This window comes from Ambystoma mexicanum, chromosome 11, assembly GCF_040938575.1.
Source record: "Ambystoma mexicanum isolate Mex_15411 chromosome 11, UKY_AmexF1_1, whole genome shotgun sequence".
NCBI lineage: Eukaryota > Metazoa > Chordata > Amphibia > Caudata > Ambystomatidae > Ambystoma > Ambystoma mexicanum.
In genome coordinates, this window is record NC_090934.1 from 1,315,806,444 (window position 1) to 1,315,821,627 (window position 15,184).

General features: G+C 44.3%; 1 protein-coding gene across 4 annotated transcripts in view; it reads right to left on the minus strand.

Moving 5' to 3' along the window:
- Positions 1-15,184, minus strand: part of AP4E1 (adaptor related protein complex 4 subunit epsilon 1) — an 822,644-nt gene that overhangs the window by 686,794 nt on the left and 120,666 nt on the right. For 3 of the 4 annotated variants that reach the window (XM_069624813.1, XM_069624815.1, XM_069624816.1), the window contains exon 3: positions 1,310-1,433. The exons of the other annotated variant lie outside the window; for it this stretch is intronic. In XM_069624813.1, the coding sequence (XP_069480914.1) occupies positions 1,310-1,433 (124 nt within the window). The remainder of the gene's footprint in view (positions 1-1,309; positions 1,434-15,184) is intronic. 4 annotated transcript variants of the gene reach the window in all.

The following is a 15,184-nucleotide window of genomic DNA, read 5'->3' on the forward strand; positions in this document are numbered from 1 at the left end:
ACAGCTTGCTCCTATTGACTTTTGTCAAACAGTGATGTATCCTCTGGTTGTGTTGCATGTTGATTGTGCTAATGCCATTTTTATGAAGTTCGCAATTATGCTTTATGACTTCCGAGATCAGCTTTTCATGCAGCTGCATGAGGTAGATTTCTTTCGAAGGTGGTCAACCATTGCAGACGTCTCACACGGACGAGCACCACAGAAGGAAAAGCAAGCATGGCATTATTATGGGGTGCTGCTTGAAAACGATGAAACTAAAACTGGGAGGTTCCTCTGTAAAAAAATGAGTGTTCCTTGATTTGGGGAAGCAACGCCTATGTAAACTGTTGGGGGAGGGTGGGGAACTTTGAAGTAGGATTCAGAACTATGGATGCAAACGGTAAAGTCATTTTCGTAGCATAATGCTGCCGAATGGATTCACAGCGCTTCTGCCGTTAAAACAGTTACAATCCATAGCTCTGAATCCTTCTTACAGTACTCCCGGACACAGTTCACCTAGGGGGTTTCTCCCCAAATCAAGCCAGCGTCTCATTCTTACAATAAAGTGCCAGCTATAAAAAGAACAGGATGCATACTAAAGCAATACACACCTCCGTGGGAAGGCAGTATCGGTCAGGTAAAGTCCGCGGCAAGAGTTTCAGTCCCGAGTGAAGGAGGCCTTAACGACGTGGACCCGGGAGATTATCTGACCGGTAATGGCCTCCGTGAATTGCTATTAGCAACCCGGCATGCTTTCCGGGGTGCTGTAGGGTTTATTATTTTGTTTAAGCAGAGTAGCGGCGCGGTTACCGTTTAACTTTAAAAAAAAAACTACAAACAAGAATGGACGCAGGGAGAAATGAACTACATGTAGTTCATTTTCCCTTTTGATGGCGGCCATTCCTGTGCCGAATTAGTCCGTTTTCCTGTCAGCGAGGGACAAGGCAGCCGCAGATAAGTGGGACCCTGGTTGGGCGTGCAGGGGAGTGGGAATGGTGAGAGGGTTGGGGGGCGGTGCGGTGCACTGCGGTATTACCAGCCCGGCAGGGAAGATGGCATCCTCCAGCTTCTAAGGAGGCTCGCAATGCCTTCCGAGCTTCCAGAATGGCTGTGAAGCCCCCTGACCCTCCCCACCTGTTGCAAATATACAATTTATCAGCCCCGACCTCCAGACACAATGGTCTAACAAATCTTCCCTAGTGATCACTAAGGAGGCCCACATTAGGCTGTCTTAATTAGATCTGCTGAGCCACGAAAGATTGTATTTTATTAGTGTAAAAATCAAACATGCTTTCCAAACGATTTACTATGCAAAATTCTTAGCACATACCCACTCTCTTTTCCAATAGGTTTCCTTGTTGGGCCAATTTGATTGCGTGTATGTAACCGAACGGAGCTTCGTATCCTAACATTTCACAATAAATAAGTCTCACCATGCATTCCTTCATCTGTGTCTAAAACAAATAGGAAGAGATGGTTATAACCCAAGCTATAATAGTAACTGTTATATTCCTACAGAATGCATTAGCATTAAAAATATTTCAGGAAAAAGGTGAATACAAATATACAATTGTTCAGCTCAAAACCCTGACATTGTGAAGACATGTTAAAATAAGCATACTGAATAGTGTGTAACTAAAGCAAATCATGACTAACGAAATGTTGACATCAGACTTTACTCTTCAGTTACTTGCAGGTGTTGGATCAAAGGGAAGGCTACCTTGAGCCAAAAAGAAACTGAGATCTTGTCTGAGAATCATGTGCTGTTAAGAAAATAAAGATCAGTACTCCAAGCACACATGCAAACAAAATCAACTATCATGTATACAAAAATAAAAATAAATGTTTTAAAAAATCCAATTACAAGTGGCAAATCTGCTGAATTGATCATTTCCATAAGTCAGGGTGCCATTGCACCTGAAGGGACATGTTGCCTTGTCCCCAATGAGAATGGGCTGCTCTCATCTTTCATGGTTAACATGCCAACAAATCTAATTTAAGGTCTCAAAATCTTACGTCTTCTGAGATCTTTAAATTGTATTTGTCTATTTACCAACAAAATGCATGGGTCATAAAGGTTTAAAAACTATCCTCGTATTTGAGCATCTAGACCGAGCTCGTTTTAGCTCTTTGAAAAACAATAGTTTGGAAGTTGCTAGAGGTCACAATGTCTCTTCAATCGACATGTGGCCTGGAAAAAAAAAAACACACCAATGGTCAAATTATACCAAGCAAGTGGGTCATTTTGAACTTCAGTGCAGGGATTGCTCTAGAAAGCCAATGATTAAAGTCTACTGAGCTAGGTTAGCACCAATCAATCTGTTTCTGCAGTTCTTAAATGGATGAATTGACTACCAGTACCAGTAGGGTCTCTTGCAAGATCCTGTTTCGAGCCTTTGAATGACAGCAATGCATTGGTATACATGAATAAACGGATTCCTGATTACCAGCCAACAAGAGACTTCAGATCTAGCGATTCAAACTTGCTGATAATTGCTCGATCAGAGTACATGTTAGGATACAACAGTCAGTTTCTCAGCCAAGCCATTTGTGAGAGAATCCAACAGCTCGTAATCCAATTCCTACTTTCTTCTTGTCATTTCGCCGATTGTGGTTTCCAGGCCTTTGGGCCAAAGTGCCAATCCCAAAAGAGCATTGCACATAGGCTGACATACAGTATGTTGTTCTTCGGGCCAATGGACTGCAAACCAAAATGGAGGACGGAGAGAAGGCCAGTGACGTAAGTGGGTGCATAAGGGAATAAGGGATGAGGGAAGGTGGAGAGGGATACAGAGTGGTAAAGTGGCGTGGGGGAGATCCCAAAACAAGAGACGAAAATAAAGACAGAGCGAGACTGCGGGGTAGGGCCTTTACCACGCAGCCCTCTGCAACTTCACTATTTCAGATGCAACATTTCGATTACCTACATGTTATGAAAATGTGCAGAAGCACATGGCGTATCAAGCACTGAATGGGATTACCACAATAACTGATTTCAGACCCAAATATACAGACAGACTCAAAGAATATGGCAAACTACTACTTTATTATCAATTGAATACAGTATGGAAATATGCCAAGCATAACAAGTCGTTGCTCACGCTCTCTCTGATACATTTCAGTTACACAAAGACTTTATACAATGAATTCAAATATTTTATTCAGTGTACACCGTTAAGCACAATTTAATACATTCAATACAAAAGACAGAGTAAACAAATTTCATATAAACATAAAAAAAAGAAAAAAGGACACTATAGAACCTACAAAATAAGCAGGTTGGAATAGTTAAACATTTAAAAGTGGTAAAACGTGATCTAGTTAAGGGAAACCCATAGAGAAGAGCAAGCTTGTAGCCTCTATAATAACTATCCCCCTAATCAATCTACAGCAATGCACTACTCACCAATCAACGATTTATACCAAGTAAACTCAGGGCACTTGGTTACCAGGGTCATTCTAGGAGCTTTGACTGCTGAAACTGTTGGACTTACTTTCCAGGGCCTTCTTTCTTTGCAGCCAAGCTCTGTGAGTATATCTAGCAGTGGCAAAAACAACCTTTCCGTCAACCGTTTGTATCAGAAACAGCATTGCAGCATGCATTTGTCGGATGCCTTTTTCCTTCAGCAGTGGTCTTAAGTATACATCTCAGATTCAATGTTGCAGGACAAACTGATAGGGCAAGACGGTTTTGTTTGTCACTCGGCACAATGGACAAAGTCCCGAATTCTGGGTTGACCATGTCCGAGCGTACAGAGCTGTATGTAAGATGCCAAGCCTGAGGCGGACATACAATGATCTCTCATATGCTGGGATTATTTCATCCAGAAATACTTTACTGTTACCCAGTAAAGTTGACAGGAAGGGGCTCTGGTTTTTCCTTCAAGAGCCTGTCCACCAACCGGGCTCTGGACTTTGTTTGGGCATTTGCTTTCAGACATGATGCAGAGGAGGGCCGACAACTGCCAGCAAGATCATCCGATAAAGCTCTGGCACCCAACTCAGTCAACTTACATTTAACATGAACGGACCAACTACAGCTCTTACCCCCTCCAGAGACATTTATTCCAGCGCCTCAAAATATAATTCCAACCCCTGAGAACACCAAAGTCTAATCCAATACAAGGCTGGTTTTAGGGCAATATGGTAAGTTATTGAGAAAAAACATAGATCCTGGGCCATCAGGGCTGTTGGAGCACCTTTTCGCAACAGTAATTTCTTGATGAACTTATTTTCTAATGTGGCTAATGACACTGCATTGGCAGATCCTTAGACCGGCGACCCATAATGGGACGCCAGCAATGCTGCTTTCCCGTAAAGGTCCAAGGCCGGGGAAATTGCCCTGCTGCCATGTCAAGCAAAAAAAAAAAAAAATGGGTTACCCTACTATACTTTCCCTGTTTTATTTCTGCTTTCATCAACTGCTCTGATGAACCACCCAATTCCTGGAATCTAATCCCTAAATAGTCAAAGTATGTGACCTGTTCTAACCTGGTGCCATCAATTTCAAATTTTAGAGAAATGCTCTTGGCAAACCTTGGTTTGAAAACCATAACTTTGGCTTTATTAATATTCAACTCTAGTTGGAGTTCCTTGCATTTATTAGTGAAGATATCTAATGAGTTCTTCATACCTTTGGGGGTTGTTGCCAAAATTACTGTGTCGTCCGCATAAAAGATGGCGGGCCATTTCCTTCAAGCAACCTGGGCACGTCTGAACAGCCCTCCGCAAGTGCCATTCCTGAATGTAAATACAAAATAGGAGGGGTGCCAGGACACACCCCGGGTGAACCCCCCCTGTTCACACGGAATGGCTTGGTTTGTTCACCCCAACCTAAAGCGTACAAGAGGCAGAATTCTCCGAATATAGCAGTTTCACTAGATCCACCAGTTAAATAAGGGCATTCCGACTATACAGTATTTTCCAGAGAGTAGTTCTAGATACCGATTCAAAAGCAGTTTTCAAGTCCAAGAATATTGCATACATTTTCATCTTGGACAGTGTGATAAACTTCTGAGTCAATAGAAACAGCAAAAACAATGGTCAACTGTTCCTATACCAGTTCGGAAGCCAGCCTGTAATTCCTTAATTACTAGGTTACAATCTGCCCATGTTTGTAAATGGGTCAGAATCACTTTACCAAAAATCCACCCTGCACTATCAAGGAAAGATATAGGGTGGTAATTTGCAGGACTGTTTCTAGCTCCCTTTTTGTAAATCTGAACTATAGTTGCATTCTGCCATGATTTTGGGACGGCACCTGATCTAAGGACAGCATTAAACAGTTTGCAGAAGATTGGCACCCAGATTGAGACTTCATCCCTGTAAAAATCTACTGGGATGAAGTCGGGTCCTGCGGCCCTCCGTGCTCTCTGACACCAATGCCACTGCTACTTCGTTAAGGGTGATGTGCCAAATCCCTTTATGAACAGCAATCTTTGGGACATCACTATGGGGCTTGCCCATCGATTGAGCTGAGTGGTCATACAGCTTGCAAAAGCAAGCCCACCACACGTCCTCAAGAATGCAGCAATGGGGATGGTTGCCCCCTTCCAGATCTTTTTCTCTGGCCAATTTCCAAAAACGAACTGTGGCCCCTCCTCTAGGGCCAGTTGCAAGAGTCCCCATCTCTCCCAGACATATGCATTTGGTTTCTTAGAGGTCAGATTTTTAAATTCAATTCTAAGAGACCGCAATTTGATCTCATCTGTGGCTTCAGTAGAATTTGTTCAAAGGATTAATTCCTTCTTAGCTCTTTTGCAGTCCTCATCATACCAGGGTTTAGGCACCCTAGCCATTTTCTTAAGCTCCCCAGAGGAATGTGTCATATTAACCCATTTGGTAGCCTTTTGTGCGCGACCCTCCATTGCGATTGGCTGGTTCATGCCCAGGAGGGTGTTAGAGGGTGCCACTAAGCTCGAGCTTTGGATAACTACCATAAGGGGGTAGTTGTCACTCTCACGTCTGTCTATCACCTCAAAATCGTGAATTTTGTCCCACCTATCTCCCGAGATGAAGACAATCAGTGTGAGAAGACCGTTTAACACTCTTGAACGTAATTATAGCTGGGGAATATTTTGGGAATTTTCCGTTCAAATTACTTAAAATACAGGCCGATTCCACGGCTGCACTATGCATTTTCTACGGTGGCAGCATCAGGCGAATAAAGAAGGTATATTCCAGGCAAAATCCTGGTCTTCCCAAAGATTTTTAGTTGCTTTTAAAGGTTCCATCTGGCGATTCATATCACCTGCTACCAGGGTAAATTGCCTTCTTGATTGTTTTTGGGATCTCTGGTTTGTTAGACCTTGCATATTCAGCAACGTATTTATCCCTAAGGACCCAATAGGCCTATTAAAAAGATTGAACAGCAGACTTTGTGCGCCTGCATTGGTGGACACTGTTAGCAACTGAAGATCTGGGGAACACGTCTCTAGATTTTTCACTTTCCAACCCAGGATAAGATCAATCCAGACCTGCAAACCTCCCATTGGTCTTCCCTTAGGTCCCTTAGTTGCTGGGATTGAAAAGACTGTATAGCACTGAAAATCTAATGGGTTCCAGAGCCCAGGTTTCTTGTAAGAGTATTGCCTGATCCCTTCTAATAAAGGATCACCAATCAGGATCAGCTAATGGCCAATTTAGCCCAGATATGTTCCAGGAAAGGATTATATAGGCAACAGGAGCCCTTAATTCACACTCCTTGGTCATTGGTCAATCTACCAAATCCAGATCAGGTGCAAAGGCATAATACTTGTTTTTGGTCATGTTCTCCCTCCCCACCACTGGGTTCCCGAGCGCAATTGTGCGACCCTCACCATTCCATGGGTGCTGGATATGCCCAATGTTAGTTTCAAAGAATTGCTGCGATCTAGCAATGATCTTAACACTGTTTGGTGGAAGTACACGACGGTCGATGCTTAAGATTCCCTCAACCAGGCTTCAAGAACTCAAGAAAACCTGTAAGTAATCAGTATTGACGCTCGCCTGTGGTCCCCAAGTGCAATTTATATCATCTGATTATTGAGAGACATTCCTTGGACGCCCTAAACCAATGTAAGCATTTGTTTGTAAGCATTTGTTTTTAAGTGAGTCTTGGTCTTCATACATACCAGGTTTTAAACGATACACATTGGTCAAAAAAACGGAGGGACCATTGGAATAATTAGTGTTACTGCAGCTGTCACAACTCTTCAAAGGGAGGACTCTTGTGGCTAAAGGAACCAAATTAGAGCATCAGATAGGGGAATAAAAGGAATAGGTGGGCGGCAGCCGTGAGAAGGCATTTTCTAGTTGGCTACTAGAGCCTCTATACGTTTTGTAATTGTTTTGAGTACAGACACCCAGGGTCATGGGCATAATTCCTTGAACGGGGCGCTCCACTCCACACAGTGACTGGTTCAGTATGTTTTAAGCCCAAAGGGTCAGCCAGTATACCTTTCCTTGATGCCCCGCCATTCATATATGCAGTTACATTAGAGCATGCCCACCTCGCCATGTGTGCAGAAGCTTTCGAGCCATCTACAGTAGAAACTGTGGATTGATGTTTACTACTCATGACTGCCTCTGCCCTCATAATTTCACTTGCACTCCCTGCACCATTGGCCAAACCCATTAATTCCACCCATCGCTTGACAGCAGTAATTCCTTGCAAAATTATATTCAGTAGTTCTTTAATACTATTAGTTGATGCCATGTCTGGTATTACTGGAGTGATCTGTTCACCCATGGTACCCTGATTTTGATCACTTGGGAGTGCCAGCAGGGCAGGTGCTCCGGTTTGGATTTCGGCATCACAAAACATTCAAGCAGAGACCATTAGCTCTTTGGTAAATACACTGTGCCCTTTTTTTCCCCCCCTTTCCCGTAGTCGCTGGTTAACCAGTTTCTTTCTTTTAAGACAGATTTTGTTTCACAACTCTTGGTTGCTTGAAGTTTAGGAACTGTTGTTGCATCTAGGGGTGCAGATGTGACAGGCAGTTCTTTTACAGGCAGAACTGCAGAGCTTTTTGAGAGTGAAATCTGCGCACAGATAGTTGATAAAACGGAAGTGTCTGGAGAAACCCCCTTATTACAGTCATATATTTCCACTATTTCCACGGTATTACCTCCAAGAATATCTTTGGTGACCCCATCTACATTAACTGGAAATACATAGTTCTTACCACATTCTTGGCCTAATCTTTAATTAATTTGAAAAAGGTGCCAGCATGTCAGCTTTCTTTGTATTTCTATGCATAGGAGTCATTATGTCATGAAGACTCTAAGCTCACATATACCAATGGAATCCTCAGTCGTGCTAATCACTGCACAGTTAGAACGTGTTATTTTGAGGCCCACAACTGTTCCCTGGACACCCTGTACTCCCTTTAGGGTGTGTGGACCGGTCTTCGCTTCATTTCCGTGGGCTTTGGTTCTCAACTATATCGGCTAGTAAGCCCTGGATTTCTGAGATCAAAGGATTGACATCAGTAATGGGTTTCAATATTTTTGACAATTTACAGTTCTTGCCCATAGGTGAAATAGAGGATTCAGCCTTGCGCTTTGCCATCTCAGACAATAAAAGATGAATAAATCGAATGAACCACGGATATGGTGTTCCACCTGCTGTAAAACATTTTTTTAAAACAAACATCTCGGACAGCACAGAGAGAAAGGAAAAGGGGCAGTGTAGACAAACCAGGCGAGACACGGCAGCCACAGTTTGTCTCCTCCCCCTCGCTTGCGCCTAAAAACACTGGAAGTGCTTTTGTTGTTTGCTGCCAATTACTGCAGTTTTGATTAGTTACTGTCAGCATAGGGTAGAGCCGCCACCTTTAAATCCGCTGTTTAGAGTTAGATCTGCGTAGTGAACAAAGAGCAAAGAAGTAACTCACCATTCATTCAATCCAATCGGGCTTACCCAGTCAATCGTACTCCTTGTGTGGCCCAAAGACCAGGGACCGGGAAAGAGAGCGCACAGTGACTCAAATAAAAATACAGTTGTGCTAAGGATAACAGAACTAACAGCGGCCCCCTCTCGCTAACAGACACTGCACTTCACACACAGGGCTTTTTACCACAATGTACGTCAGCTAGGACGTCATCCTATGTGGCAAATAGTAAAAACCTATCGGGTAGAGGGATAGGTTAAGGGAACATGTATATCTATAGCCGATTTAGGCGTTAGTAACATTATTGGCTGCACCTTATCAAATAGGCACGCCTCGAACTACCTCTATCTACGTAGAATACAGATAACAGTGGATTGGCTTCTGCAACAGTGTTATGATCCATCATCACATAGACACCATGTACAATAAAAAGATTAAGGGGAATAGTTCAATGGCCTCGAGGTTCGTCCCCCCTAAACAACCGACGAAGGCTACTTATCTTGGGAAATTCGTGGCACTTATACTGAATCTTGAAGGGCAAATGGAGAACACCATTGGGTTTAATCCCACACAGACATTAACCAATAACATTTGAAAATTGACATCTTGTAAAAAAAATAACAGTTTTTATTTTGTATTGTGCATATATTTGCATTCACTGCCTCGTGTACCTTAGCCAAAGTTGTTCCAGACTACAGCTTCATTCAGACCAGTGACGGCTGTTTGGCATAAAAAAAATGAGCCATTGTTCTTTCTCTTGTAACCTCTTATTTGTTGCTGGAACATTTGTGCTCCGAATATGGAATAAAACAGACCATTTCAGGTCGTTGCAACCGTGGTCCATCATTAGAAAATGACTGACAAATGGAGCTGTAACTACTCCGTTCTTAATGCAACTCCTATGTTCCGAAATCCGGACTTTGATCTGGCGTGTGGTCATCCCTATGAGGACATTCCCACAGGGACACCATATAGCGTAGACTACATTTTTGGTGTTACAATTGGTAAACGTAGTTTGGGACCACAATTTAGCCAGGCCTAAATCGACTTGTGTAGTATGGTTTGTCAAAGGGCAGTTAACACACTGTCCACAAGGTGCGTGTCCTACAGTTTTAGGTAACCCCCAAGATTCAGTGACGCTTCTTTGTTTGGTTGGTCCGCTCGGAATGTCATTTTTAGTGAGGAGATCTTTGAGATTAGGACCGTTTGAAAGCAAACAACGGTACCTCAAGGGGACAGTCGCCACCCAACAGAACATGCTAATTTTTCTTAATGATCTTAATGGTGTTCTCCATTTGTCCTTCAAGGTTCAGTATAAGGGCCATGAGTTTCCCAAGTTAAGTAGCCACCATCACATAGGCCATCCTGATTGTTGGCACCCTCTTCCAACCTTGGACATTCGGCTCGTTAGCAGCAAGTAAGTGAAACAAAACCCTGGTGCGGAGAACAACTCGGACAACTGCCCACTTGGCCAATTAGCCTACCATCTCTCATCAGTTAGGCCGTAAACCAAGTCTTCTTCTTTATAGTTGACCTTGCAGACTGTTCTCTTCCTCAGAAATGTATAGCGAGTGAAGGTACATTGCTAATTTGATCTGGAGCATTTTGAATAGGCCTGGTTTTCTGGTCTTGCACTACGTGGGAGGAGACCATGATTTTGTCCATTTTATCCTCCCATTTAGTGTATTTGATTCAATTATACTGGGTGTTATTACTCTCCTTGGCCTCTGGAAGTTTAGTTGTTCCGTCTTGTATATGCTTTCTGCATCTTTAATTGTCCGCTAATTGGCAATCGCAAATGTTTACTCATTTGCCTAATCGAAGAGAAATATGTCCTACGTACATGGCTTGTCCTCGTCAACAGCTTTTGTACTTTGCAGTTGCTTCTTGCTGCAGCATCCTTGAACCTTGGCCAAACAAATATTCTTTGTTCTTACATCAATCTGTATTTCTGTGCCAGTCAGCTCTGCAACTTTGGTCTCTTTCCTTGGGTTCTTTAGCTTACTATTACACGAAACCAACGTCCATCTTCTCAACATGGCTGCTTTACCCGTGTTACACTTTATTTTAGCAAGCTTCTATATTTCTCATTTACCTTGTATTTCTGCATACATACATCTACTGCATCTCTTCTCACTTATCTTCTCAGTGTAAACGATTTCTTTGCATTTGCATGTTCAATTTCTTTGTTACTTCAGTCAAAGCTTCTTTCTTCAAGCATTCTTATATAATTTCAGTGCATCCTCGTCTCTTTCCTTCATGACGTCACTTTACACCTGTCAAGATTTTACTTATAGCTCTTTTATGTCCAATGGTGTCTGCAAATTTCCTTCTACTACATCAGTTCGAGGGTACATTTGGTACGGTTGTCTGAGCACATAACGTCTTTCACATCTGCAATGCAGTATTGAGCTAATACCAGGTGTCCTGCACAGTGCTTTCTTGCTGCTCTTCCAATATGACTGAGGTGAAGGGGTGGGCTCCATGGTGACATACATATCTGCTTCTCTACATTCCCCCCTCTAGTCTAGTTCTCAACCACCTGTTCAATCTTCTTCACCTTCTCTTCACACTTTGGTTTCTTCGGAATTCATAGCTTTGTCACCCCCCCACTGTAGAACCCGATAGTATGGAGAAGCCTGGGTTATCATTATGGAATCATTACCCATTGTTAAAGAATCATTACCCATTTAGGGATTAGTTATCCATCATTGCATCCTGTTTAATTATCCATCATACATTCTGATTAGTACTCTCCAGGAGAGAGGAGTACTGAGAGGATTAGAGGGGAGGATGCCTGAAGAGATGAGCACATCCAAGGTGTGGCCGGCAGAGTGAATCAGACCAGAGGGTAGAATGGAGAGGGAAAGGGAGTCGCAAAGGTTGCGAAAAAGCCCAGAGGAATCTGGGGAGTCCAGGTGGATGTTGAGATCCTCAAGTAAGAGAAGCTGAGAGGTAGAGCAAAAGGAGAGAGGAAGTGAGGTAGGCCTATTCAGAGAGTAAGAGGGTGTCCTGTAGATGGTGGCCATGGTTAGAGAGAGGTCAGGAGAGACAGAAAGCCTGCAGACCAAACAATCAAAAGAGGAACAGGTCTGAGTGGGGATGATGGAAGCAGAGATCCACTCAGGAAAGATCATTGTCACTCCGCCTCCAAGCCTATTGGGTGTGGGCTCGGAGAGGATCTTGTAGCCCTTGGAGAGGAGTGTGCCCAAACTCGTGAAAGAGCTGGCCCTGAACCACGTCTCGGTAAGATCAAGAACATCCAGGTCCAGGAGTTCAAGGCGGTGGCAGATGTCAGCGGAGTGTTTGACAGCAGAGCGAGTGTTGAGAGTAGCCACGTGGAGTAGGTTGCCACTTTTGAAAGGCTTCTGTGGGGGTGAGGTAGGGTACAGGGGAGAGGAGCACCCATCAGAAGAGGCAGAGGAGCCAGAGAGGTGGAAGGAGGAGGTGGCATAGGAGCCACAGCAGAAGAAGGAGGAGGTGGCAGAGGAGCCAGAGAAGTGATAGAATGAATAACAGGTGGAGGAAGGAAGTTGAAGAGGCGAGGGAGGCACCTATCAAATAGTAGGAGATTGGGCTGAGGCCCCTGGACCATGACAGTGCCGTTAAGATGGACATTAATGAGGACTCTGGAGGACTGAAAGGGGGCCTAGAGGACCTCCTACCGTTAATGGGAGAAAAGGAGGAAGGAGAGAGAAGTGCAACCATATGAAGGGTTCATAGGTCGGGCGAAGGAACGACAAAGAGGATGTTGGTGAGTGTGTCTGGAGGAAGCACTGAGATAGAGGTCAGTGATGGAAAGGCCTGGATTGGAGACCAGAGTGTCTTTCCTGAGCTTCTTCCTACCAGTCTTACTGAGAAGAGTAGGATAGGATATAGAAAAGCGGTTTGAGAAGATGGGGGAAATTGAGAGCAGCATATTGGGTGAGATAGAGGGAAGAGAAAGGCCTGGCAGAGAAGAAGAGAAGGAAACACTGCATAGAGCTATGCCCCAAAGGGTGCAGAAGCAGGGGAATTTGTGAAAAATGGGGTGGGGGTAAACAGCCGGAGCAACGGACAACAGCAGAGCGCAGATGGAGACAAGTAAGCAAGGGCAGCAACAGGCAGTGAATGGAGAAAGCGGTGTGAGCTGACCAGGGTCAGCTCAACCTAGAGAGGAAAAAAGGCCTGGAGGGCAACAGTGATAACAGCATAGGAGGGAACCTAGAGAAAAGGAGAAAGGCCTAATGGACACAGCGAGCTGTGTGCATGCATACCCAGGAACATTTGCCTAGAGGGGAGATGCAGAGAATCCAGGAGAAATAAAGAACAGTGATAGAGGCCAAAAAAACCACCCGGACGGGAAAAAATGTAGAAGATGCAAAAGAAATGTAGAAAAACAGTTGCAAGTAAGAGAAAAACAAAGTATGGCTACCCGGGAGAGGGACAGCCTAATGGATTCGTAGAGACTGCAGGGTGAGAGAAGTAAGCGTGAGGTAGGGCAGTTTAGTAGGATGCAGTAATGGCTGCGCCCCCCCCACCGGTCTTCCCTTGCGGTCGCTGCTGGTCAACAGCTGCGCTGCATCCTCGCACTCTGTGTGGGGTACTGTTTTGCTTGTGGAAAAATTTGTCTTGGTTTGAGTTTTATTTAACTGCTTCTGCTCCACTCAATAGACCCAAGTCATATAGACTACTTTCCATAAAATGCATGCCACCTTTTCTAAATCTTTCTGGAAACATTTTTTTTTTTGCCAATGCCATTCTCTGTGGTATCTCCCTATCCTCAACTTTAATCCAATAAGTGAGACTTACGAAAAATACTAATTGATCGTCTGAATAATCATCTGTAAACAATTCACCATCTGTTAAATCTGTTAGTCTGTATCCTTCCCCAAGAGCTATTACTGCTCTCCATCCTCTTCCCTCATCAGCTGTCCCATGAACAACCAACCTTTCCTCTCTTACCACTGCTGCTTCTAGTTCCAAGGGGATAACCTGTCCTTCCTCGTCATCCATCCAGTAACAGCCTCTTTCTAAATCTGCCTGCTTCTACTCTCCGCAATCTGCAAGTCATCCAGAACAGGACTGCAAGGCTTTTCCTTGGCCTCAAACCAATGCATTGTATCTCTCCAGCACTGAAATCTCTGCATTGGCTCCCAGTGGCTGCAAGAATTAAGTTCAAGGCCCTCTGCATTGTCCACAAGGCCTTCTGGGGCCTGGGTCCTCGGTCCTCAATACCTCCAACTCTCTCTTCGTAAATACCTTCCTACTCAAGCTCTACGCACCTCCACCTACAACTCTCACAGGGTCAGTCGCTTCTCCAAGCAACGAGTTGGTGGTCGATCTCTTTCTTCGGCTGGGGCCTCCCTATGGAACAGCCTCCCTGCCTCTCTGAAACTTGAGGAGAACCATCTCTGGTTCCAGAAGCACCTGAAGACCTTCCTCTTTGCTTCTGCGTTCTCTCTTCCTCTCCCCGGCTGATTTCCTGTCCGATACTGCACTAGTCACATGGCTACCCTCAGATTTCGGGCCCAGGACCCTGCCTGCCCAGCTGCACACCCGCACTGCCTCCCGGCAACCCTTGCTCTTGGGTCTTTAGCTGTAACCCTACAGTTCCCCTACCTGCACTTTTGGACACCTGCTGTCTGCACTTACCCTTGCACCTGCCACCTGCTGGCCGCACTTCTTGTTATTGTTTTGATCCCAAGTACAGCACTCCCCCCCACCCCCCTTTCCCCTGGTACTTTTCCCCTGGCGCCTCCCCTGCACTTGCACGATCGCCATATCACTTGGCCTAGTAAGATTGTGGTCTCTGTCCTCCCTCTGTTCCCCCTTCCTTGCCTCGTCGCACCTTGAAACACTTGTGTATAGGCGTGTTACAAATTTGTCAGGTATTCTCAGCAATTTACCTCACAGTCTAGGAAGCCATGTCAACAAAATGTTTACTCCATTCAAAAATACTTCTGGTCTAAAGGAACCCCTGTAATGCCTTTTGCCCTGTAAATGCTAATATTAATTCTCTAGCATTTATGTAGTGTATGCCGGGAGTTGAACACACTATCCCTTTGTCAGTGAAAAATGTTGTCATGTTAAGTTTAGTCATCAAGTCACGTCCTAATATGTTAACTGGTGTTTGCTGCGAAAACAATAGTGTCATTGACAGGTCATGTTCTCCTATAGAAAGTGGGAATTCATCAGTAAAAGGAACCAAACTCGTAGCCCCAGAGAATTCCTGCAAATTCATGCCAATCCCAGATAATGGGTACATTCCCTCTCGAACAAGTCACTCCCGTGTCCACAAGGAACAAAAATGTCTTGCCTCCTATCGTTATCCTGAACCTTGGTTCCTCTTG